Raw genomic sequence first — 27,803 nt, 5'->3', positions numbered from 1 at the left:
TTCTTTATCAATCATAAGATCTTTCAAACATTAAATAAAATATTTAAGATAGTTTGATTGATATTTTTATTATTATTTTTTAAAATAAATAAAAATATAAAATAAATTAAATATAAAAAATTATTAGTATATTAAAATCTTTATAAGTTAATATCTTTGAGACCATGAAAATTTATTAATTAATTGATAAATTAATAATTTACTAATTTATACATTAATTAATTTTTAATAAATTATTCATTTATCAAAATATTCTATATTTTTTTCAAAACTTTAAGCTAAATAGATATATTGCATATTGTGATTATATGAAAAGTACTTAAATACTAAATTACAAATTATCATTATTTGTAACAAATAAATTAGCGAAAACGTCATTAAAAATGATAAAGAATATAAAATTAAAGATAATTGTTCTATATTGATACTGTTTCATGTAAAGATGACTCAAAACAATAATTATATTGTACAATTTTCTTTTGCAATACGAAAATCCAACACCAAAGCTTTTAATGCATTAAAGAAAGTTAAAAATCAAATTCAAAGAGACATCAATTTTTTTTAAAAAAATAATATTATAATTATATTTTACATAAATATGTAATTGAATCATGTATATATATAATTTTAATATATAAAAAATTATTAATTTATATATCAAATAAAATTATGTATATTTTTTAAATTTAACAAATTATTAATTTATAACGTTAATCTTAAATCATGATCAATTAAAAATATTATTTAATCGAGATTATTAATTTATAAAAATTTTACTATAACAAACACAATTTACCCAAATCAAAGCAAAAGATCAGATATAATAATAATAATAATAATAATAATAACAATGAAGAGAGAAGGGCCCAGGTGCTTCAACCTGGGACAACGTACATTTCCAGCGCATATATTACACCAAGTATTCCATTCCGTCAACAACCTTCCTACCTAGCATAAGGATGATACCAAGCACCTCTCTCTACACTACCGTGGCCTCCTCTATGGCCGAAGAAGGCACCTTCACCACCACCTCTATAGCCACGACCGATGCCACCCGCACCATATTCTCCATAAATATCACTAGGCCCTCCAAAGCCATGTCCCACATCATAGCCTTTATTGAAACCTCCTCGAGAAAGAATTGAGTGCTCATCAAAAGGTTCTTTCCGGCACAACTCCTTAGCACCACCATACCCACCAAATTGACCACCTTCAACATGCCTCCAGTATTTAAAGGGCTCTCCCCTATATGGCTCCATTCCACTACCAAATTCATCTCTTCCACAATGATTGGAGTATTCAAGGGATGGCTCTTCTGTATATGGCTCCATAACACCACCATGGTACTTGAACTGACCAAATTCACCTCCTCCATGATGACCTGAGTATTGAAGGGAGGGCTCTCCCCTACACAACTCCATACCACTACCATATTCTCCATAACGACCAAACTCACCTTCTCCACTATGACCTGAGTATTCAAGGAAGGGCTCATCTCTATGTGGCTCCATAAGACCACCATAGCACTTTAACCCACCAAATTCACCTCCTTCAAGGTCAGCTGAGTATATAAGGGAGGGCTCTCCCCTATATGGCTCTGTGCCACTACCATATTCTCCATAGTGACCAAATTCACCTCCTCCGTAATGACCTGAGTATTCAAGGGAGGGCTCTTCCCTATACAACTCCATACCACTGCCATATCCTCCATACTCACCAAATTCAGCTCCATCATATCCTGTATGACCGGCAGCTCCACAGTGAGGGCCACTGCCACCTGATCTGTAACCAATATTGTCAAACCTGTAACCAACACATCCACCATAAAAATCTTCAAACTCATCATAGGCATTCCTAGAATCACCATGCAGCTCAGATACCCACTTAATCTCAACCTACAAGAACAGAAAGAAGAAATGCAGACCTTTTATGCCAGCTATTTTAGATTTTGTTAATTTAACTGAAATGTGCATCCACATTCTAAGATGTGATAATTACTTCTACACTTGGACCAGCATGGGTAGTTGATTCTGTAAATTTTACAATTAGAGGTTGGCTCTACAAGACTTCAATTACAACCTTATGGACTGGTGGGTCATCATCATGTACAAGACAAAGTGACCATTCAAAGAAACTATTAATGCTCCAGCAACAAGAATTTATTCAATTAATACATGTCTCTTCACTCTTAGAAGTCAAAGAAGTCTGGATTATAAAAAGAGAGATGTCAACTGTTGATAACGAGGACAAAGAAATATAAGAAATGCAAGCATTCTATGTACCTGAGCTCCAGCCAGCTCAACCTTGTTCCCCTTGGCCAGGAGATCATCAACCACTTGTTCAGTGTCAAAAGTAATAAATCCAAAACCACAAGAACCACCAGTGGCATGATCCTGGATGATCTGGTGTTCATTGACCTCTCCAAACTGTGAAAAGAAGTCCTTGAACTCATCTGGGCATTTGCAAAATAAATATATCAGCGCATTTCAGCAAAAGATTAATTAAAACCACCTTTCACAAAATTTTATCAAACATCAAGAATGTGCACAGACACAGATCACCTTTAGACACTCCTGATGGAATTCCACCCACAAAAATCTTCCTAGTCTAGAAATCCTTAGTTCCTATAGCTCCCTTAGGTATTGTTCTCTTAATCCCTACCTAGAAGACACAAAAACCATGCCAAATGTCAATAAATCAAGTCAATAACTAAAGTAGTAATCCATGATTCATAGCAGGGAAAGCGGAATAACCAACTCAATATTGAGTCCTATGTTACATGGACTTGGGATGAGCGTTGGATACAGGCATGTGTCCAATATGGATAAGTTCAATTTTTCCTAAACTTTTCCTTATATTTAGAAGGCTGGACCTGCATACCCATGTCCATCATAGTAATATAGATTGAGACTAAACTTGAATCTTACTTGTTTCCCATTAATAATATGAGTGTCCTTAATAACTTTATCAACAATAGAAGGATCTGCATATGTAACAAAACCAAATCCATGTCGCTGCCCTGTTTCTTTCTTCTTCATTATTACAGAATCCACGATTTCACCATATTTACCAAAATGCTCAAGAAACTGTGCTGCATAAAAGATTATCAAGATCCAAGTGGGTTAAAAAAAAAAGCATTGCCCGTCAATATCAACAATATTAAAAAATTTTATGGTTAAAGAACTAACCAGATGTTGTATCTCTTGCTAAACCTCCGACAAAAATTTTGCTGCAAAGTTGACATGCTGAACAAAATTACAAAATATTTTAAAATATCCAAACTAGAAGTTTCCTTTTACAAGAAGCTATAATAAGAAATCTATAATCCAAAGTATAAGCCATGATGCAATTAGATCTAAGCAATTGTGAATGCAAACTTGAATGTGATATACAGGTTTCTACTAAGATAGGTCAAAATGCTTAAAACTATTTAGTTCCCTGGAAAGCTATAGGATGAAAGAAAATAAATTAAAAGGGTAAAATTAAGAAAGAACCTCTTTTCCTCTCATTTTCTTTTCAATTTATGGTTACTTTTCTAACTAAACAAAGTCTCAGGAATTTCGTTAAAAGCTGAACCTTAAGTTGGGTGATTCTATTTTTTATTTACTGTCCATTTTTTTTTCGAGTCATTGAGTAACAGGAAAAGTAAATTTAAAAATTATCCTGCACTTTCTCCTCACTTTATCTGAAAGAGAGACACCAACCAAGCTGAAAGAGATTTACCCAGGACTTGCTCCACATTTGGTCTGAGGCATAGAGCCTTCATCCTTCGCATGGTTCAAAGATTTAAATTCGTTAGTTTCTCCACCAAGTATAACATCATTGTCTTCTGGTTCCAAGGATTCGGCAAATAACAACAGTTTAATGCAATCTGGGGGAAACTCAAATATAACAAAGTCTTTGGTCATCGTTGCTCCCATTCTTGCCAGATGATCTGCACAACAATTGCTATCTCTATTGATTTGGCAGAACCTGTGATTAGGAATTTGCTCAAGTAACGACCTGCACTCCTTAATAATAGGGCCTAGTGTATGGGAATCAACCGCTTCTTTACAGATTAGATCCAAAACAACCTGCGAGTCCACTTCTATAATAACATCAAAAAGTCCTCGCTTCACAGCTAATTGCAATCCATCCCTAACCCCCCAAAGTTCTGCACAAGTACTGGTTGCTTGGCCCAATTTCCTAGAGTACCCCACATTCCATTCCCCCTGATCATTTCTTATAATACCACCAGCTCCTGCCTTTCCAGGATTAGCAGCAGAAGACCCATCAGAGTTGAGCTTGAAGAATCCCCTAGGAGGAAGTTCCCATCCAGCATACACCTTATGCAATAGAATCTACCCATTGAAAGAAATCAGCATTACACCATCAACAAGAAGTTATTTCAACTAAAACTAGAAAAGGTGCATTCCATTCACCTGCGATCCTCCATCCAGTTCAACCTTGTTCCCCTTGGCTAAGAGGTCATCAACAGATTGCTCCATGCCAAAAGTAATAAATCCAAAACGCATTATTATCTCGCACGATTCTGTGCTCCTTGACCTCTCCAAACTGTTTAAACAAGTCCTTAAACTCATCTACGCAATGCAACAAATAAATTAGCGCCATTTAACACGAACCAAAACAATTAGTGTTCCAATTTCAACATTACCTTCAGTCAGTCTTGAAGGAATTCCAGAAATGAAAGTCCTTCCAGTCTTAAAATCCTTAGTCCCAACAACTCCCTTTGGTTTTGTTCTCTTAATAACTACCTAGATAGAACCTCAAAAATGGCGAAAAAAAATGTCAATTAACCAAGACAATAACTCAATTATTAACTACTGAAGGATAATTAACCTGTTATTGTTGAAATTAAAGCTGAAGCTTACTTGTTTTCCATTAATTACATGAGTGTCCTCAATAACTTTATCAATTACAGAGGGATTTTCATAAGTAACAAACCCGAATCCACGTGGTATCCCGGTTCTCGGGTCTAGCATTATAACGGAATCCTTGATTTCACCATATTTATGACAATGCTTGAAAAATTGTACTGCAAAGTAATCATCAAAATAAAAATAACTATGAAATTTCTCCATATAAACATGTTCTTTAAAAAAAAAGAAATTAAAATACTGACCTCTTGTTGTTTCTCTTGGTAATCCTCCGATGAAAATTTTGCTGCAATGAAAAAAAAAAGTTTTATTTTTTCACTTTCCCGCGCTTTCACTGGAAACAAACAAAGAGAAAAAGAGAGGAAAATTACCCGGGGCTTCCTCTCCTTCCGGTGGGAAATGAATCATCGTCTCGGGTTCCCATGAATTTGAACAGAAAATGAATTAGCAGAGCCTCGAAGAAGAGGGGAAAAGAAACACTGCACACTTTTTCCTTTTTGGGTTGAAGTGCCGCTATTGAAGAAATTGCCGTTTTAAATTTAAAAATTATTCTGGTAAATGGCGATGGCCCGAGCATTCTGTTGGGCCGAACCAGAAGCCCAATACAACAAAAGATCTACAGGCCCAAGATAGCCCCAAAAATCCGGAGGTTACCCATGAACAGAAGGACACAACAAATTCCAAACCAAGCAAACCTCGAAAGCCCAAAGTTTCTTTTAAAATGTAGTTTATAATGATTAAAAATTAAAAGAAAAAATAATAGAAAACACACTTAAATCATTCAAAAAAAACTTAAATAAATCTTTACTTTTCTATAAACTCTTATAATTAACAATAAACTAATTACCATTAATTAAAATATTATTTATCATTTTATATCTTGTACTATTAACACGAAGCCATCATAAAAAAATAAAAAAATATTACATAACTATATTACCGTGTCACATTATAATCAATAACATGTCAATACACCATGTCAACAACATCATGTGACATACAAAAGCAGGTAATATTTTGATTGATAATAATTAATCAACCATTAATCATAAAAATTTATTTGATTTAAAATAAATATACAATAACTTAATTAAACCCAACAAAAGAATGAAAAGTTTATTTGAATTTTCTTAAATAGTTCAAAAAAAAATTTTTAGGCATTATACCAAAAGAGAAATAAAAGAATAAAGAAAGGGAGAATAAAAAGAATTAGGATTAAGCAAATGGAGCCACATCCAGCATTAGGAGAATTCAAAGCTAAAAGTGCAAATCCTACAATACTTGCAACCAAATCAGACATGAACTTGAGTTCAAGTACATACATGATACAACAAAATTTGGCAGCTTTTTGCCACATTCTAACTTCTAAGCACTCAAAGATATATATATATATATATATATATATATATAGAGAGAGAGAGAGAGAGAGTGCTAATGATCTATCGATGCCAAATGATGGATTCAGTATGTCTTCTGAGGATTAAACCTCCTTCTACCTTCTCGCTTGTAGTATGGAGTTTCATCTATGGTTCTTCTCACATAATCTACAAATGGCTGAGGTGTTCGGGGAGATTGTTCATCAGGAACAGCAGGACTGCTCCGCTCAGGTGTAACAGGTGCTGATATGCTTGGAGTGGGAGGGGGTGTGGATGGTCGCCGAAAAGCAAATCGAAAAGGTCGCGAAGGTAAGTACAAGATACGTATGAAGATTGCAATGATCAAAGCTAGTAGGGCAGAACCTCGAATCCAAGAGTTAAAAACAGTAATGTCAATGATCGATGCTCTTTCATAGTTAACATCCACTTCTGCTCTTTGACCTGAAAAAAAGAAACCATAGATGAGAAGCCAATCCTCCCCATGATAACCTATAAATCTGGATTCAAGACTAAGCTCACCAGTTGATGGGAGTGTGACAATTATTTTATCCTTGAATTGCTTGGCACCTAGTGCTTTCACCTGAATTGCAAGTACAGCAATATCAAGAAAGGAAGAGATTGGAGCTTAAAAATAACATAGCCACGAAATAATTCATTCCACATATCCCAATTTTGATATTAGCTTTACGAAATGGCAAGACTTATCTACAACTTGCAGGAAAGCTTCTTAGGATTTTGAACCATTATACTATTTTCCATACAGGAGTTATTCGGTCTACAATTGCTGTTTTCAGAAGATGTTGTGCTTAGTATTTCTGATAGCAAAACAAATTTATTCATTTTCTTTCTTTTTGTAACTCAAACCTAGGATCTCTATCCAAACCCCATCTCAACCTTACCAATTGAGCTAAACCCATGTGGCTGAACAAATTTATTCTTACATAAGCAAATTATGCACAATCTCACCTCATAATGAACACAGCCACCAACACCAAATTCTTCTTTCTGGATGGGAGTGATCATTAACAAATCTTGGTTATGCCAGCGGATGTCAACATCTACAAATATCAGATCAATTAGTATAAGTATGTTTGGCTGACAAGTGAAGCTATGGAATCCATCAGAGGCATGTGCACGCAGTAGGGCATGGGCACTGGAGATGGCATTGCACAAGTAATCATCACATCAGCGAGATCATAGTACAGTTCCTGAGTTTGTAAGATTAAATAAACAACCTCAAGAAAACAGAAACTATTGTAACTCTTTTCAAGCTCAATGTAACAGGAGCCTAGAAGGTTAATCATCATGATCGAAAAATGTCAGACCCAAATGCCACATACTTGCAATCATCCATCAATGAACCATGCAATTCACTATAGCAAATATAAGTCCTAGAATATATTGGCTTACTAGAAAACCTTTGGTGAATTCTTTTAAACTTCGGTAGAATAAAAAAGGCCAACCCTAAATGTACCTAATCAGTTTCTAAAGCTTAAAATTCTGGTAATTTTCAGAGAATTGCTACTACCACCTCACTACACCTCCCCGACCCCTTCCCCTCTTCTTTCATTCACATACATTAATAGCCGTAGTACACTCATTTTCACTCTACAGCCACCAGGTGCTAACTCTCTGGGGTTGTATCAGGAAACTTGTATCATGTCCGCTAGTTCATATAAAGAAAAAAAAAATTGAACAAAGGGGGGAGGATGTGGTATAGGAGGTCAGGCAAGGAGATGAAAAGAGAGAGAATGTGCCCAAGTCATTTACCTGTGTTTCCCAAAATAGTTATGATAGTCTTGTTGGAGTTTGGTGTCAGATTTAACTGCACTATATTCTGAAAGACACAAAATATTTACAAAGTCATTCGTGATCCATATCTATGTTTAATGCAAGCAACTTGTTCCAGAGAGACACAAGATAAGTACTGAAACAGTACATTCAAAATTTAAACCCAAAACTAATAGTTCAATGATCTTATGTCACATACAGAAGAATCAAGGGAATTCAACATACTTATTACTGCCAATATCAAAACCTGAATGGACAAAAAATCTAAATCATCAACCAATTACCTTTCCCATTTGCATTATGGAAAATCCCCCGACAAAAAGTGCAGATGCAGATCCAGAAACATGGCTGTGTTCTTTCACTGTAGCATTGATGGAAACATACATATATGGTTTCATGTTCTTGAACTTGGGTGTGGTGTGCACCAAATGCTCTGGAGAGTAAGGGAAGAAAAGGCAAAATGAGTTGCCAGTCTCAAGATCCATCCACGGTTTTGCATAGCTGCAGTAAACAAAACCATTACAAATAATACAAGTATTATAGGCTAGATCAACATTCAAAGTTGACACAAGAGAGAGACATACCCAACAAAAGGAGGGTCTACCCTACAGTCATATGGGGCTCCTTTACTGCTTCCAAGAGCATTGATCTTGTCTTTTGTATCACTGGGTACGGAAAGAGACACATTTAAAAATTTTGTTTATTCAATCATTATTGGTTTTGCTCTGAAGACAACAGCATGAATAATCATCAATCCTTCACAAAAAAAAACGAGTCCCACCATACATGCACAACATACTTATACCAAAGATGATGGTCTGCCAACTCCATAAAAATGTCATATATGGTTTTTTTCACACATGAAATCATGAAAATTGCAATTCAGAAAAGGAAAAATAAATACTAGCTTAAAGCTTTAGTCAAGGTAAGCAATGCTGGTTGATAAGATGTACATTCTCACAGATTTTGATGTCCAGAAACTTAATACCATCTATACACTCAAGTGAGCCACTAGATGGTTACATCGCCAATAAACCTCCACAACTCTAGGCAAAGCATTACCTAAAGTTCCATTTTGAGATTAGTTTGTATCACACTTAGTTAAGAATAAAACAAAACAGTGACATACGAAGATTATATTTAAAGGTACATACATATTGTGACTAAGGAAGAGTAGAATTTTAACCACTTTTCATAGCAAGCTTATTCCAGATCAAAATTAATTTATATTCATTTGAACAATGTTACGAATGCTACATTCTTGGAAGACACAGATGAGCAGCATGCTCCTGCTAATCCTTAAAAGTTGGATCTGCTATTAGTTGTCTTCTTACATCTTAACCACTTAATATGTTAGAATAACTCTCAGCCTCCAATACATCAACCATAGAGTCAGATTGCAAGCTGGCATAACATACTTAAAAGCTTTAACTATATCTACAAACCTGAACTTCACAGAGAAGCTATATCCTTGTGAGGGAAAAGGAACATTTGTCAGCATCTCCCTTGGAGCATCCATAACAAGAGTACTTTCAGGTAGCACAGTGACTGTTGTTTGCAGCTTGACACCAGAACTTTCAAAAGAAACTTTTCAGAAATAACAAACATATAAATCAGTTGAATGGCATTTCAATGATCAAAATGTTAAGCGATGAAAGATATTTGCCACATCAATTTTCTAAAAACTAGCATACTTAACACAGTGAAAGATATTATTCACGGTTATTTAGTACCCTGGGTCAAACCCTCCCCAACTGCTTCCGCCTGTCCAGATTGCATGTGTAAAACTATAACACTTTCATTGGCACTAAGCCAGTGACCTGAAGCTTGATCACCAGAACCTAGCACATATAATGGACCAAAAGTAAAGTATTATCATCCGAACCTACCACATATAATTAAAAACAAGTAAAGCATTAGAGGAAATAAAATAATTTCTTCATAAAATTAATTTTCCACCATAAACCCACCTACTACATTGAAGTTAATAGAACTCCCCTGGTGGAGGACAGGATTTTGGGGATGCACGTGGGCACCAACTGAAATCTGAAGAAAAGGATTAAGCTTATTGTGAAATGGAGAGAAACTATTGAAAATACAAATGAACCGATTTATTCAAAGTAAGCGAAGAAATAGACATAGAAAGCATTTTGTATTGCAATAAAAGTGATGAAATTTGAATAAAAGCAAGCCAAAATAAGGCCTTAAGTCTTTAGAAAAGCCTCAAATAATTTGAGCTGAAGAAAGTTTTATAGCATTCCTGAACAACTGAACATAGTTCATGCATGCATCGAAAGTTGCATGTTGTGCAATGTTCATCTGACAAAAATATAGTTTGTGGTTCAGAAAAGAGGAAGCAGGTACCAGCATATAGTCTGACTTCTGTGGACGATTGTCAATTGAAACTCGTAGAAGAGCTCTACCATGTCGCATTGCCTTCATGCAGAACCATATGATTAAATGATATTACTTGAGGTAAAATTGTTGTGAGTATGTGTGGGATCCTTCACACAAATACACTCTAAATGATAAAAATACATAGCAATAGAAATAAAAACAATTAAAATTCCTTAATTAATCTCCTGAAATGTTGAATTAATGTTAAGATACTAACAGACCTTGAGATGAATTGAATTGGTATCATGGGTCGTGTTAACAGAGACTACATCAGGATAATTAGTTTCAGCATAAGGGAGAATAACATTAGATGCTTCATAAAAGGCATTTCCTAGCAAAATACAAAATCAAAAGAGAATACTGATTAGGATCTAAAATAGCAGAGTGCAAATAATTTAACTAACATGATAACAATGATACCTAGAGCATCAAAATAGCTTATTGAAAGTTCAGTTTCAGCGCCAACAGCGAGATCAATTGCATGGACCAGAAACTCCTTGTTTGTTATTCTTATTTGCTCCACCTAAAAAGAATATAGATGCTCTACTGAGTTTAAGAATGAACAGGAAAGTTTCAAATTATATAGAATAAATCTCAATAGAAGTGATGCAAAAATCAATATCCATCAATTAAAGGAAAAGTTATAAAGCAATAGTAAGAGGATCAACCCACAATATCAAATACATTTGCCAAAACTATGTAGTGATCAAGCTGTAGACTAAACAGTCAAATGAGCTACGATTAGCCAGCTTATGTCAATTGCTTCTTCTATGATGATCATAAGGAAAGGCAGACTTAATTTATGCAAAGATCAGAAATAAAATCAATTGGCCAAAAGATATTAGGAAATTGTTGAGAAACTTTTGTTCAACATTTACTTCCATTGCATGATGAGAACATTGATAAAATTATTCTATGTAACTTAGGGTAACAAGTTCAACTTTAAAACGCATGCTGACAGTAATAATGCTAGACAGTCAAAAAGAGAATGGAAAAGGAAAATTAGCCGCTTGCTAGATGTATATCTTAGAAATTTAGCAGGACATATAAAAGGTTGTACATATTGCTGTGTTTTTTCCCTTCAAAAAAAAATATAAAAGATTGTACAAATACCTCAGCTACCCGGACACACGAAGCAATCTCAGTTCTTCCAGTGATGCGATCTTTTGCCTGAATGCAAGCAAGATTATTGCTCTCTTTTGTTTTAATTTTATCTCCATCAATGGAAACAGCACGCTGTGAAACTTCAGTTGCTTCCTCCCAATTTCTTAATAAAGAATAGATTATGCTTCCTTTGCGACTCTGACTATCTCTTTGCCCATGTGATTCTGTAGACAAAGGCAAAATGCTAGACGTGGTATAATGGGGAGGAAGAACCCATGTGATTGGAGCTCCAAGTGCCAGGGGAAGATCAGACACCACCAATAGTGAGATAGATGCACTGTAAGTCCTTGCCTCCAAGTGTGAACCAAAAGAAATGAAGTCACATGAGAATGAAACTGCAACATTCGTCCTACCAGGGGCCCTAGACAAGAGAGACAAATGGTCATTTGAAAAGCTAGTGTAATTGTATAATTTGGTCAGATGAGAAAGAAGATTCAGATAGCCAGCGTTAATTTCGAGTCACTCAAAGATTAGAAATCTGAATGAGCCATTGAGGCTCAGTGGTTATGTCATAGCATTAGAAGCATGTGCCTATCAGTTTTAAATCATGTTTTTGACCAATGTTGTTCGATTGAGCAAACTTAGGCAGGAAACAAGCTAGATATCATCATTCCCTACAACAACCTCCAATACCTAAGACCAAACTTCACTACTATAAAGAGGCAGAAAGGAAATTTTTATTGATTGTGTTTTCTATTCCAAAGTCAATTTGCAAGAGTTTGGACTAAAAAAATGGCTATCTTAATTTCAGCTATAGTTATATTCCAAGGGATGTTCAGAAGAATATATACTGCTATGTTGACCTTACAGACGAAATGCTTTATCTTAAATCAGATACCTTCATTTAAAGACAAAATAAATTTAAAATTTTCTTAAAAAGTTCTAAAAAACCAAACAAATTTGCTGCAAAAAAAAAAAAAACATTTTTAACCCATCCATCAAATGAATTAGATGCAGCAAAAACTACTCAAACACAAGCACTCAAACTCCAGCAAGCTTTAATAGAGGATGCTTCACATTTGTCAGAAGTAGGAACAACTACAATCATACTCATCCTGGTGCTTCCTACCCCCACCCCTTCCAAAAAGAAACACGAAATTTCAAGTGCAGAGCACTTCCGACGGCTGATGTATCACCTGTATCTATTTGATAAGACCAAACTTATGTCCATACTGCCAGAATATTTTATATGCATTTTACTTCGCCAAGACTCATTGGTTACATGAAGCAGTGGATAAATAACACAATAATAGTTATCAGTTTCTGTAATTCAAAAGAAACATTGCCTAATTTTCATTAACATAATTATACCTTCCATAAAAGACATTAATAAATTTAAGTTCTTCCTTGTCCACAGTACTCAAGTGCTGAACTGCCTCTGAACTAACCAGTGGGACCCCAAACTTCAACACCTAGAAAACAAAATGAAATTGATGTTCATACAAAAATTTACTAAAATTCAATCAGATGGAAAAACAATATATTGCAGACAAATACAATTGGACAGAACACTTAATTCAACCTCTTCATCTTCGATAGTCCACTTATAATCTTTGCAAAGCTCATAGAAAGAAAATAAGTCTCCCTGAAAATACAAGAACTCAGTCAAAATTCAAAAAGAAATAGTTGATAGAGATATTTCTTCAGGGTCTCAATACTTGCCTCCGGAAATAAAGGATAAATTGTTGCCTCACGGCCAACAGCAAGCTGTTCACTTTGTACATTCAATATTGCTGAAGATGGTACTCCCACTTTAACACTGCCATATGCTTGACAAATCACACTATCTCCGTTGCCATAGACTGTGGCAACCAAAGTCTGATGATAAAAGCATAAGATACATCTAAATTAAAAACTTATCATACAGTTAAAACTGCCTTGTTAAGGGGAAAATCAAGTGGTAGCATTTTGCTGTCTTGGTGATGAAGCAAGCTGGTGATAAGTATTTGATCTTAATTGAATAGTAAATGATGAAATTTACCAAAAGAACTAATGTAAGCCACTGTAGCACAGGCAGTGGGTCCATTTACTCTAACCCTATCAAATATGACAATGAACAGTTGACAAAGACTTATTAGCTATCCACATATATGCTCTTGTGACAGCAGCTGTCAGTTCATTTCGTAAGGTTACTGAGTCCAAATGAGATTTTCACACTTCTGTTTGTGACAGTAGAAAATTGAGAAAGAGAGGGAAGAAATGACTGCAAACAATGAGAAGAAAATGCATCTACAGCAAACTAATGCTCTAGCCACTGTTAATATGAACATTCAACAATGTGCACACACAAGAGGTCTCCCATCATCATAACCCAAATCCATTCAATTGCACTGCCTAGTTTAGTTAAACTTGAAAATTCTAAGTGCTCAACAAACTATAGCATCTTCATGAGGGTAAAGTTGCAAAGCAATGCACCATTGCATATGCATAGAAAAGCAAAACAGTTGTTATTTTAAGTATCAGATGAGTATCATATCTCATATCTTACAGTGTTCCCAGGTGAAGTTGCAGTCAGTCGTCCTGAAGTTTTGTGGACTTTTGCGATGCCATCATCAATACTTGTATACTCCACAAAGGCACCAATTGTCGGACCTCCTTTCATTGTGAGCTAATAGTATGACAAATAAATGTAATAGCGGATGCAATTAATAGCATGAAAAAAAGAATTAAATTTTCAAATAAAAGTAGGAAAGAGGGTGCAAGAAGGAGTTAAGGGGGAGAAGATATGGAGCTCAACATGATAAAGAACTGCTTACAGAATAACATAATATAAATAAAAAATAAAGAAAGAAGCATACCATGTAAGAGGCACCTGGTACTAGGAAAATGTCATGCGGGTGAATTGTTGGTGGGGCATAAACTTCAACCTTTATAACTTGACTCAATATTTCATGGCCAGAATGTCTTCTACCACTGACCTGTATCAAGATCTATCGTGAAATTTATGCAACCATACCCTTGATATAGAAATCTCAATGAGTCCTTAAGAAATGCTAACATAAAAGATATTGGCAAGAGGCTAAAATGACTTACATAAAGAGTTGTGATGCCAAGATGTTTTGCCCTAACTTTAAAATTCTGCGCACCAATATATCCACCACCAGGAGTTGAGATATCATCCTTGTCCACAAGTTCAACTGTATCATCCTCAATATGCACATGAATATTCATGAATGCATACTGCAGGGAAGGATCCCATCAGGGCATATGGAAAGAACGTGAAAAAATGACATACACATGGATGCATGGACATAGACACATCAGAAACCTTCAGACAAACTATTTTATGAGATACGTTTTCAAAATATTTTGAGTTGTGTATATCTTTTACTTCTAACATAGCCAGTTGGACATCACAAAAAGATCCAATGCATGAGAGGACAAAGGGATACATTCCTTCACAACAGATGTTACCTCTCTACATGTGAACCAAGATTCAGTTACACTCAGTTTGTCTAAATACCTAGCACACTTCCTACAGCATTTAGTCTAAAACATGTTTCCACAAAAGATAATCTGGAACATATAGCTTTAGGAAAATGATAAAGGCAATCATTTCAAACCTGAGAAATGTCAAAAGTGCTTCCGTCATCAACCCCAGCCATCAGATCAATTGACTGTGAACTTCCTTCCTTCAAATATAAAATTAGCAGACAATTACATGCTGCTCTGGGTTAAAAGCCAAAAAAAAAGAGAAATAAAAAAGATTAACTAATTAAAGGCTATAGTGAAGAATACACCATAAGGCTTATCTCCTCTCCAGACATAATCTTAATCCAGTCTACATCTGCAACTTGGACCTGTAAAAAGGTCATCACCATGATAAATTACAAGCAAATTGAGATATCAAACATGAAGGTATCATCAGTAGGAGAATGCATACTCTTGGCATGAAAGGAAGCACATAAGAGGTTCCAAATCATAGCATGATGTAATTTCATATTAACCAAGCATTTCAAATCAAAGCAAATGAAAGAAAACTTTAAATTGACCTAAGTAATTACTCAAGATACTAAAGATTCAAAAATTATAGTTCCACATATTTCTTAATTAAAACAGGGGTTGATTTGTAACTGAATCTACCCATCTGAACTTACATAAATCACATCAATGAGCTAGGCAACAAAGTGCTGTGTTTGGGCAAGTTGGTTTTACATAATTTTTCAAATGTAAATAGCATCAACAGCCACGGTGGGATTTGCTTCATACTTTCCTTTCCTTCAACTTTGCCACAAGCCAAATAGAGCCTAAAAGTTACTTTAACTAAATAAAAAGGCATTTTCATTTACTGTAGCACAATTGAATCTGTAACATTAAAGGTCAAAATAGATGATGTATTTCAAAATAGTTTGAGACTTAAGGTAAAGCACCTACTTTAAGGAGCAATTCTTATTTAAACTACTCCAAATGAAGTTCTCTTGAAGGTATCTACACATTAAAAGCATGATATTTTTGGAGAAATAAAAGAGTTTTCATACACAATTTCCCATAAATCATAAAGTAGGAATAAAATGGAGTAAGAGATTACCACGACAGAAGCTGCAATGTTAGGAGCAAGCCCAATATCATAAACTGTGACAAGTGCAGTCCCCAGGCCTTTAGGTGATAACATCATTTGTAAGCATTGTAAACCAGGGGGGGGCTGAGTAACTTCAACTACTCTAGAATCATTCACAACTGCTTCCAAGAAACAGCTCCCTCCAGTAATTGACAAATTTGCCTGAATGGAGAAAGTGATTAAGTACATTGTATGATGATTATAAACTGTCAAAGTTCCCAAATAAAAGCATATATGGAGTGCTGGAAAACAAAATTAAACCAACAGGAATAGTTTGAAAATAAATTGGGCTGAGAAGGATTGAAGATGAGCTGCTCAAAATGCTACACTAAAAATAGTTAGTTACCATTAAACATCTCACTCACTAAAAATAGCTATAGCCCTTAAATGTAAAACCTTATTTGCCCTTCTATTTCAGCTAAGGAGCAACACCATAATTAACAAATAAATAGGAGCTGGAAGAAGGCACTAAATCCTGTTAAGAGCCTCTCATTCTAAGAGCCTTAGAATGAGCAGTGATTACGTAAATGTTGTTAGTGGTGCAATCTCCTTTTTGACTGATCATTTAAGAGGCTGATATACTATGATACAGGCTAGATAAAACTGTTAAAATCGGTGGTATGAATCGATAGTAATAAAATATTACAATAATTCTGATAGATTTTACCATTAATCTTTTCCAAGTTATCGCACGGGCATGCAATGATGAAAGTTATTTTGCAATAAAATTATGATTGGGTTGAAGGCTCAAATATCTATTCATTTACTCACTTATTGAAGGCTTAAGAGAGCACTGCCATCATCTATTAAATTGCAAATGTAGCAACTAGAAAGGGAACCACACTAACATTGTAATCCAAGCTAATCATTAGTCATTAGATATGCAAAATCGTAATCCTCATAGAATTCCAAAAGTAACAACTAGCAAGCAGACCACAGTAACAGATTTTTCTAAGCTAATAATTAGATCTGCAAGAATGTAATAGCCCAAAAAACAGAAAATCAAAACAGCAACTGTCACCATTTTGTTAAACAATTAAATGAATATATGGCAAACAAGTTTACTAAAGGGAAAAATTTAGATTCATTTTGCAAGAGTTCCATTCTTCACTCATCAAACTCCATAACATATAACCATAAGCAAAAATATATGAATAGGTGCCACATGAAAATCACCAAATGTTTCTAAGGCAATGCATATCACAAAGAGATAATGATCAAATAAGATTCCAAAGTAATGCTTACCACAGCAACATCATCAAACATGTTTCAAGGGCATTCGTAATGCATATTTATTTAAAATCAGCAAATCAAGTAAGCAGGGATGGTGCTAGAATCTACCTTAGCATCAGGATTGAAATATAACAAATTGAACTCTGGACTGACTCTTAGAGTAGAAACGAGCTGCACATGTTAACAAATTAAAATATTAGAATGAAATTTTCATCCTATGTTAACACAAAAAATAGATAAATAAATAATGCTAATAGAAGAAAATTAAAAAGAAAGAGAAAGGGAGAGGGAGAACCAATCTTGATAGAATAGATCACTCATAACATGACAAATGGCAAAGGGAGGTATTTAATGAATTTTACGCAACAAAGATGGGAATAAAAACCTGCCAAAATAACCTACCTGTAACCGTGCAGCATCTGTTAGAAAATTATTGGAACTTTCTAGCAATTTAGCAGAATAACGATCAGCCGTGGAAGTACCCAAAAATCCAGTAACAGTGGCACGAACAATACACTGAGAAACAAGAAATTATAATCTTATTTTATCACAACTTAACACATCGTGAGAAGAAAAAAGTAGCATCAAGTATCAAATACTTATGGAGGGACTAAAAACAAATTTAAGGCCAACCATCAAAACAGTATAGAAGTTCTAAAAATCTTAGCAAGAAAATTACACATCAGTGGTAAACAATGTCTATTGATAAAATTACAAATACCAACAATAAGAAGAATTAAATGCTAGGAAGAATCCAAATTGTCAAACTTGTACAACCTCTAAATACAACAGGTAAAATAATTGCTCAGAAATATCAAAGAAAAACTCATTATGCCCAAATAGTTCATAATTATTAACAAGTGAGGATAAAAACACAAAAGATGGTGAAGCAGATGAGAGCTCCCCAGTCAAGTAATCTTTTACTTCTCTAGTTACTCTAATGACCCAATAGGCAAGCATTATGTGTCTATAACCTGATTGCTAATCAGTTGGAGACCAATAGTAGATACTAAAATGCTGCAAAAACGTACTTATGTATATCACCAACTTCTATTTGAAGCCAATTTAAAGCCAATTTGAACCCAAAAGCACTTTTATCATGCTTAACAACTTAAAGATATTATTGCAGCAAGATAATATTAATATTTTATGCTATGATAGATATCTTTTGATTAATTTAAAAAAATATTATCACAGTTACCCTCTTTGTTTTTGAGTGAACCCACACTTTCCTCAACCTTCCCCTCCTCAGTTTGGCAAAGACCTCTCACCACCTCTCCCTTAAGTAAAACCATATGACACACCTACGAGAAAACATCCAGTCCTTGGTGAACACAAGATTATCACTAAACCTTGGAAAGAATATCGTTATGAGACCTAGAGAGCAAAACAGATTGAAGGAAAGCATGAAAGCACTAATAAATAGTGGAAGGGCAAGGACCATATATAACCCCATAACTCAGAATTCTTATTCCTGCACAGCTCAAAGAATTGCATACAACAATGAAGCATCAGACCCAACATGCACTTCATGAAGGAAATAAAAGCTATACATAGAATCATCTTAATAAGAAATGATGGCTTCGCGACTGTTAGGTCATGGCCAAGATATTGCTAAAAATAACTGAAAATAAGAGATAGAAAGTAATATAAATATCAACATCAGTACCGATCCTGATTCATTTTGCAAGACCAGAAACCTCTCCCAACTAGACTTTTTAGAGCTCTCCGAATCATAAGCATAATCCCAATAAGCCAGACTGTCACAATTGCCTAGTTCCCACTTCAAGCACAGTGAAGAAGAGTTTGCAAAAGGCTCCCCAGAGGTACTAATGCTGACTGCAGCCACTCTTATAGTTTGTCCATTTGCTACAGTAACTGGGGTAACATGAATTTGCCCTGGGATACGGTCAGCTTGAATTGCTGTCCGTATAACATCTCGATCATTAACTGTAGCATCAGGCCAATAGCACACAACATCATTAAAAAGGGGGCAAAAAAAAGAAGTGCAGGAAGGAACCAATGGCCATATTTCACATCTGTCCAATATAAATCATTATATTTACCAGGTTCATCCACTATTACCACAATCGAGGAAGGAAGGCTGCAAGCAAGAGACAATGAAACTTCAGCTACTGCAGGAAGAGGATGATCATCTCCAATCAAATTTCCACGTTTAAAAACAAGATTCTGAACAATTTGGAACCACAGAAAGCAAATATATCATGATTCTGAATTAGATAGACCACAATGTAAGAAAAGAAATTGCTGGTGCATGGACTTCAATTGAAACTCATAAAGGGCCTTCCAGGAAATAGTGCAGTAGCTTACATATGTTCCCATTGTTTGGCATAAAATTCTGTACAAAATGCCATGGCTGCTAGAAATCTGATGCATATGAACCCCATTATCATGTGCACGTTCTTCATCAAAAATCTCCACTGTTTCCCTGAAGTCAACACCTTTGTCCCACCTTTCTGGTCCTCCATGAAGCACAACATCCAAATGTGTTCCAGGGACAAGATATAACTTATCCAGGTTTTCTAATTGATTAGCAGCTTCTGATCCAGCTGTATTAACCCAGTAACCACCAAAATGGTTCCCATCACCTGCCTGATGCAGAGTAAGTGGCTGATATGCTGCAATTCGTGAAGTTGCTTTTAAAACAATGGGCCCACTAAAAGAAGGATCAAAATGATGAAATTCTTTTGAAAATGCTGCATGCAGCATAGCTTGACCAGATGCAGAAGCATATACATAAGTCCATGAACATGGAGGACCATACACTGGGGCATGAAGTTCCAAAATTTCTTGCTTTTCAAAGACTGGAACCTCCCTTGTTGCATTGGTAACTATGAAAGACTCACTTCCAGCTTTCCACTTTATAAAGGAATGAAACGCGTCACACCTAGAAAAGTAGACACCTGCAAATGGCAAGTCAACTTCAACAGAAGAGTTGGCATGGAAGAAAATAAGTTTCCAAATGATTGTGGAATGTAGCATTACCATTTGATGCTTTCATTGTAACAGCAGCTGGGAGATGTGATCCCACAGCAGACTCAACAGGGAAGTTTTGCAACATAACCATAGAGGATGGAATTGAAACTTCAACCACCACCTGTTAAAAATGATACAAAAAATAACTTCAAAAGAAAACTTTAACTAATGAAGGGCATGTGAAACTGGAAGCTTTTACAGGGTATAAAACAGACAAGATAATCCATATTTCAGAATTTTATGCATCAACGACAAAAGCGGCAACACCACTGCATAAACACATGATTTTTACCAATTTTATGCCACACAAGGATCTTTGCCAACTATAAGAACACAGAAAGCAGTGGAAGAAACAAGATTCTGAAATTTCAGTACCTCATCATAATTGAATGAATCAAAACTTGACACCACCTTCACTGTAGCTTTACCAGGCTTCTTAGCCTGGACAACTCCATAAGCAGTGAACGAAACAACAGTCATATCTGAAGAAAACCATTTGTAGTCACTGGAGGCTTTTGCACAACCTATAAAAGTGTTGAATCCCATTAAAACATGTTAGAAATTGAAAAAATAATTTCAAAAATTCAACAGGTAAAAGGCTACCAACCTCCAGTAGCCTTTAGCTCCATCTCCTGATAAACAGCAGGTGCCCAGGGAAGAAGAATAATTTGAGATTCACCAGTTATTTTTTCCGAGCTAAACTTTACTGGATCACAAACAATAACTTCTTGCACAACCTTGAGAACCTGAATGACAAGGCCAAGAAAGAAAACTGAGTCTCCTAGCAAAAGCTATAAGAGGGTCATCGATGGCAAACAAGCAAATCAGAAAACATACTGATGCTTCTATAATCTTGTTTCTTAAAAGAATAACAAGAAAAAAAAAGAGGCTGTCAATTTCCCCAGTCCCTCTGAGGTAAATGACATCTCACCTCCTTAATATCATGATGCCCATTATAGTATACTAAAGAGGCTGTCAATTTCCCCATTCCCTCTGAAGTTGCTTTCAAAATTCTAGAATTCCTCCAGCCATATCTAGAAGCAATAGGCTCTAACACTGGGACAATTTTCCAGTACCCAGATTGGTTGTCATAAAACTCAACATCATCATTCTGCAATGCAGGAAAGGAAGTCTGAGTGGAAAATAACCAAGAAAATAATGAGAAACTAATTAGCATATCAAATTACACTACTGAACTAACAAGTGACAATAACAACAACTTTTAACCTCAAAAATGATCGACCCGTGAAGCATAACCAAAGGGAAATAAAGAGGAAAAAAGAGGAAGACCAAAAACTGAAGAAAGTACGAGAACCTAATCAAGCACATCAGTCCAAAAAGTTCTTAATGTTACAAAGACAACATAGCTCACCTATATCACTGCTAAATGGTGAAAATATAAGTAATTCATAATTTACCTCTGTAATGTAGATTTCATGTGAGTAAGGTCCCTGAGAAAAAACCTTCAGTTGAATGAGGTATTGTTTGCCAGAAACAACATACCAATGTGCCACAGATGGCATGGGTTCCATTCCTTCTAATGGATCGCCAGAGGTAGATAACAGTGATATGTACAAAGAAAGGGTATCTGGCAAGACCACGTTAAGAGATGACAGTTGACTATGGCCATCAACTCTAGTATCTTCAACAATGACAGTTGTTTCCCCCAATGTTAGTGCATTAATGACACCCAGCATAGAGTCCACTTGAGCAACTGAACAGTTTGAGACAGACCATTGATGATGTGGTGATGGAAAAGTTACCTCTGCAAAAACCAGTGGAAAGTTACTTAGACTTCTTCTAAGAACATTGATGAATGAAACAATCAACAGCCAGTTTACTCCATATGAATTTGACAGCATAAAGAGACACCCATTAATTCAATCCCTAGAAAGTCTTTATGAAGGGATTCAAAAAGGAAAACCTTGAGGAACAGTCCCACGGATAACCTTAAGACTATAACGAAGAGTAGCATTAATAAGGACAAAAACAGGTGATGGTGGATCTAGTGACATAGCTTCTGCGACAGTTAGAACAATCTTATCACCCATGCCCTCTAACAGTGGCTCAAGCAACTGCACCGAAACATTCTCATGGCCAATATGAATGCCTCTTGCGACAAATAAATCAGAAAATACACCCTGCAGCACATACCAAAGAATAAGCTTCAACATAAATGCAAAAGTACATGGCAACTCATTACTATTGAAATTGTAGCATGAGTACCTTTTCTTCAAGTTGTATCTGGATATCTAAGTCACCACACAATCCACCACAGTCACTTAGGGGTGAATCCTTCAAAGGAACATGGGCAAGGTGATGTTGCGGTCCATTGGTTTTAGGCATCAGCTGCCACATGAATTGTAAACCCACCAAGGACGAAAACACATTGTCTGAAACACAAGTAAAAGGTGAATACAACAATACCTAAAAAAGTAGAAAAACAAGAAGAAACCCAATTAAATAAGGATGAATGTTCTTCAACATGAGAGAACACGTAATACAAGATGCAGTATCAGAAATAAGCAATGTACAAATTGGACTAGCAATTAATTACAAGAATGCAAGAAGCAAAGCCCTCAGCCATAGGATCATAAGTGCATTACGAGTTATTACATTAAGCTTAAGCTACAAATAAATAGTAAAACAACTAGAGGTGGCAAACACATAGGTTCTTGCAGGTTCAGATCGGGTCACTTTGGGTTCAGGTCATCTCAAGTTCAGTTCAAGTTCGGATTGGAATGAAACTAGCTATTACATTTTGCATTTTTAGTGTTAAGTTTGGGTTATTGCAGCTTTGGGTTGGTTCAGTCTCAGGCTCGAGTTGTTTCAAGTGCAGATTCTTTCGGGTTCAGGTTGTTACAAGTTCAGGTCATTTCATTTTGCCAGCTATTACAATAACCCACAATAGCTTTTGTAACTGTATCATGCTACACATCGACATTGCACAATTTTTAAGCTTGTTAAAGAGTTTAGAAAGTAATGCTACCTTTGAAAGTTGCCTTTACTACTTGTTTTCTGCTAATTAAGCAAAATCTTACTAAACTAAGGGTGTGCAAAAAAAGAAAAAAAAAAGACTAAAATGTAAAATGTAACAAAAATATAACCCGTCGTATAAAACTAATATCTTTCATCTTTTTATTCGAGTATTTACTTTTTTTTTTAATTCCTAATTCTTCAGCATTATCGTTTTCTTTAATTATCAAAAGCAACAACAAAACAGAGTGGATATTAGCCTTTTTTGTTAAATTACCTTCACTATCAAAGGCACGAACGCGGAGCGTAGCGAGGCCATCAAGATCAAGCTTAATAGAATTATGAAATATCTGAATTCTATCAAAATTATCAATGAAAACTTTGCAGCGAATCACGATTCCAGTGTACACGTCCCTAGCATATACCGCCGTTTCTTTTCTACCGGAATATGGCGCAATCGATCTGAGCCGTGCACTTGTCGAGCAATGATTGGTCACATTATACTCTGGCAAAACTGATAAAATCTCATGATGATCCCACGACCTGTAAAACGAAATCAAAAAAGTTATACGTATTCGTCTACGCAGAAATGTACGTATTCTTGGAAATGTTTAATAGGGAAAGTACCATTTGAAGCAGCCGTCGCTACCTTGAAGCCGATATTCGACGGGGTTTGTCATTCTTGGAGGTAAAAGTATGTTGACGTCAGCTATGTGAGGACCGGAGCTCGAATGCGACGTCGTTCCGGTCACCGCCGTTAACGAAGCAGTTAAAATAAGCAACAAACTGAGCCGAATCATCTTCACCCTCGAAATTTACTAAAGCCAGAGCTATGAAGGTTTGCGCATAGCAAAAAGTTGGCTACAGTGAGCTCAGCTCTAAGGAGAAGAAACAGGAAGAAGCCCTAAGAAGAGGTAAGTAGAGGAGAGGTTTTAGAGGGGGTTTACCGTTTACGGGGGACGCGAGACGGCGAACGGTGAGGGGTACGTGTCGTGAGAGGAGTGGTGGTGATTTAAAAAGGAAGGCAATTTTAGATCAAAATGTATGGATTGTGCTTGTCACGTGGTTTCCGACCAGGGTATCATGTTGTTTATCGTTTTAAATTTCAGGTGCTTTTATCTGGTCGTCGTTTTGCTTTGGAGTCACCGTCCTCGCTCATTTCGGAGTTGACTAGTTTGACTAAAGAAATACATAAGGTAATTTTTGTGATATTTACCATTATAAAAAATAATTTTAAAATACTTATTAGTACTAATTTGAAATTTATTAATGGATTTTTTATGTGAGTATCCAACTTTATCTTAGCATTCAAAAACTTTTCAAATCCCTTTAAATTAGGAATATTATTTTTTTTAAATCATGATGATTTTTATATGCAATTTGAGTTGTATAAAAGTAAAAAAGGTAAAAAAAAAGTTTAGCCTTATCAAAGGTGAAAAAGGTAATTTGAATCTTATAAAAAGATAGCATAAAAGTTTGGGTCTAAATGACATTTTCTGACGGTAAAAAGGTTAAAAGATGAGTTAGACAAAGAAAAGTACGAATAAAATCAATTAAGATTAAAAAGTTTAAAAGTAGATAGAGTGACGTTAAAGGTAAAAAGTAAAAAGATAAAGAAGAGAAAGAAATATGAATAAAATGAATATAAAGATTTGAAGGTTTAGAAGTTAAAACAATTAGGTGTTAACAAAATCATTTTGAATGGCAAATTTTGATTAATTGAATAGAAATGAATTCAATTCCTTGATTTGGTTAGTATGGTTTTCGAAATCTTCGATTTTGTAAGTTCGGTTATTTTGTTTAATTTAATTCAATTTTTGATAGTTAAATTTCTCAATTGAATAGATTGAACAACTAAACTCAAATTAATAAAAATTTACATTATTATATATATATATATATATATTCATATATTAATATATGTTTTTAATTTGTACATTAACACTTGTGTGTATATTAAATTTAAACTGTTGTTAAAATTATTTGATCAGGTTGAAATTTATATTTAAACATATTATCTTGAAAATTGATAAAATATTATAAAGGATTGACCTCAATTTAATTTTTTAAAATTGGTCAAAATAATTCAATTTTCAATTGAATCAATTAAGTATAATAATTCAATTTGATTCAGTTTTTATATAAAATAAATTTAATTTTTTAATTTTTAAAATTTTAACATCAAACCGACTATTTGCACATGCTACGTGCTTAGGACACAATCTTCATGTATTCTGTTTTATGTTACAAATTTGAATTTTATCATTTAAATTCCATTTGGTTCAATTTTTTTATCAAAAAAGTTATTCTTTTGTTGCCATGTGTTCACTCAGTGGAAGGATTTTAGGTTCTCTTTCGGGCTTTGATCCGCTTCTTGGGTTAGGTTCAGTTGGGTGGTTTTTTTACTTTTGTCTGGTTTCCTTGCTTTTTGGGGTGCTTGTTTTTTGGGCTCAGTTGGGTTTCCTCGGTTTGTTGGGTTGCAAGTTTTGTTTGTATATGCTTAGGTTTTAGGTTCTCTTACATCAAACAAATTCAATTTGAAATAAAATTAATTTTTAATTATAATTATATATAAATTTATTAATTTTTTAAATAAATATTTCGTTTCAAACGTGTAAACGCATTTTAAATATGTAAACGACATTAATGTCTAAACATGAAGTGTCTAAAATGTTCTTTTTCTTTTTTCACTATTTTTCTTTTTTCTAAGCTAGTTGACAACGCTCTCTTATATAGGTTGATCATTCTACGGCCAGATATGATAACAAAAAGTTAGATTCGGTTCATTTTTTCAATATGACATGTAACAATTTGTTTTTTTTATATGGCATGTAACAAATTTTTTTCAATATGACGTATAACAATATAACAACATTTTTTTTCATCTGTGCTTGCATTTCATTAAAGTCTAATTACTTATGAATTCCATTAATTTTTTAAATAAATATTCCATTTCAAACGTGTAAACGCATTTCAAATGTGTAAACGGCATTAACGTCTAATTCCATTTTTTCACGTTTTGGGGTTCTCTTACATAAAACAAATTCAATTTGAAATAAAATTAAATTTTAATTATAATTACATATGAATTCATTAATTTTTTAAATAAATATTCCGTTTCAAATGTGTAAACTCATTTCAAATGTGTAAACGGTATTAACGTCTAAACATAAAGTGTCTAAAATGCCTTTTTTCTTTTTTCATTATTTTTTTTCTAAGCTAGTTGAGGACGCTCCCTTATTTAGGTTGATCATTCTACGGCCAGATATGACAATAAAATGTTAGATTTTCATTTTTTTAACATGACATGTAACAAATTTTTTTTTATATGGCATGTAACAATTTTTTTAAAATATGACATACAACAATATAACAACATTTTTTTTCATGTGTGCTTGCATTTCATTAAAAGCAATTTTGTTCAAAATTTTTTTTCTTAACTAAAAACAGTTAGAATTATGAAAAAATTTATTTTTAAAATCACTTTATCTTGAGGGCTAAAAAAAAATTACCTTTTAACTAATTGATATTAATCAAAATGTCAATTATCAATTTTGTGCTCATGTGACGCTAACGAATAAGTTGCAAATACTATATGATCATGTCATTAGCTCATTACACCATATCGACCTCTTACATCATCATCTATTATTATATATCAATATGTTACGTTCATGTAATTGACAAATAACATTTTCACTAACAATAATTAGTTACCCATTAATTATAAAAATGCATTTGACCCTAAATAATTGAAAGGTTTTCATTTAACACAATAAAAAAGGTCAAAGTACCCAATGGGTTTCTATACCCAGGTGTTTTCGTCAAGTTAATCCCTCTGGCTTAAAACTAGTTAATTTAATCCATCTACTTTGACATTTTATGCAATCAAGTCCCTCACCTTAAAGCAGTCTAATTTTGTTGTTACTATTGCTGATATGTCAAACTTTGTTCATTTGGCAAGGATATAGACATGAAATGCTAACGTGGTAATGATGACAAGGTTTTAACATGTTGACATGGCAATGCTGATATGGTTGATCTTAAAAAAATTAATAAAAAATATGTATCATGTCATAAAGATTAAATTGAACAAAACTACAATAGAAAGCTTTCTCAGAGGAGTTGTAGGTGTTGAGGCAGATTCGGTTTAGGGTGTGTAGGTTATTGTCCCATCCCCTTTAGGGCTTGCATGCTTCAATCTCAATCTTTTGAACTCAAGCTCTCCGTACTTGCAACAGCAGATTGTTGGGAATGGCATGAAAAAAAAAAATTGATCATATCATACCTAGCGAAAATCAAAACTTTAAATCGACATAGATCATGTCATCTACCATGTATCTCCTTAATGGTTTTAATACAAATAAAAACACCAAGGAAGAGGTCTGAAAATATTACCTAGCTACAATTTTATTCTATTTAGCTTTTATAATT

The 27,803-nt window shown here is 34.5% G+C and overlaps 2 protein-coding genes and 1 pseudogene across 2 annotated transcripts; all 3 read right to left on the bottom strand.

Moving 5' to 3' along the window:
- Positions 804-4,336, bottom strand: LOC18600835 (annotated as a pseudogene).
- Positions 4,071-5,364, bottom strand: LOC108661740 (heterogeneous nuclear ribonucleoprotein 1-like). The gene is made up of 6 exons (XM_018119368.1): positions 5,249-5,364; positions 5,123-5,163; positions 4,872-5,035; positions 4,655-4,754; positions 4,422-4,580; positions 4,071-4,340 (listed from the first exon to the last, which is right to left on the bottom strand). The coding sequence occupies exons 1-5, from the start codon at positions 5,299-5,301 to the stop codon at positions 4,471-4,473; spliced, it is 468 nt and encodes a 155-aa protein (XP_017974857.1). The 5' UTR covers positions 5,302-5,364; the 3' UTR covers positions 4,071-4,340; positions 4,422-4,470.
- LOC18600834 (nuclear pore complex protein GP210) lies at positions 6,063-24,494 on the bottom strand. The gene is made up of 36 exons (XM_007031514.2): positions 23,997-24,494; positions 23,647-23,912; positions 22,620-22,786; positions 22,318-22,534; positions 21,812-22,158; positions 21,325-21,504; positions 21,001-21,139; positions 20,769-20,917; positions 20,403-20,514; positions 19,728-20,320; positions 19,463-19,586; positions 19,066-19,346; positions 17,799-17,912; positions 17,505-17,567; positions 16,134-16,325; positions 15,346-15,405; positions 15,169-15,237; positions 14,639-14,785; positions 14,404-14,523; positions 14,094-14,213; positions 13,268-13,423; positions 13,128-13,190; positions 12,917-13,017; positions 11,555-11,966; positions 10,862-10,964; positions 10,663-10,772; positions 10,409-10,480; positions 10,015-10,090; positions 9,778-9,885; positions 9,490-9,631; positions 8,629-8,709; positions 8,329-8,545; positions 8,024-8,090; positions 7,220-7,311; positions 6,773-6,833; positions 6,063-6,694 (listed from the first exon to the last, which is right to left on the bottom strand). The coding sequence occupies exons 1-36, from the start codon at positions 24,167-24,169 to the stop codon at positions 6,339-6,341; spliced, it is 5,850 nt and encodes a 1,949-aa protein (XP_007031576.2). The 5' UTR covers positions 24,170-24,494; the 3' UTR covers positions 6,063-6,338.

Source organism: Theobroma cacao, chromosome 4 (genome assembly GCF_000208745.1).
Source record: "Theobroma cacao cultivar B97-61/B2 chromosome 4, Criollo_cocoa_genome_V2, whole genome shotgun sequence".
In the NCBI taxonomy this organism is placed as follows: domain Eukaryota; kingdom Viridiplantae; phylum Streptophyta; class Magnoliopsida; order Malvales; family Malvaceae; genus Theobroma; species Theobroma cacao.
Note: the sequence above shows the minus strand (reverse complement) of the source record. Positions and strands in the feature narration are given on the sequence as shown.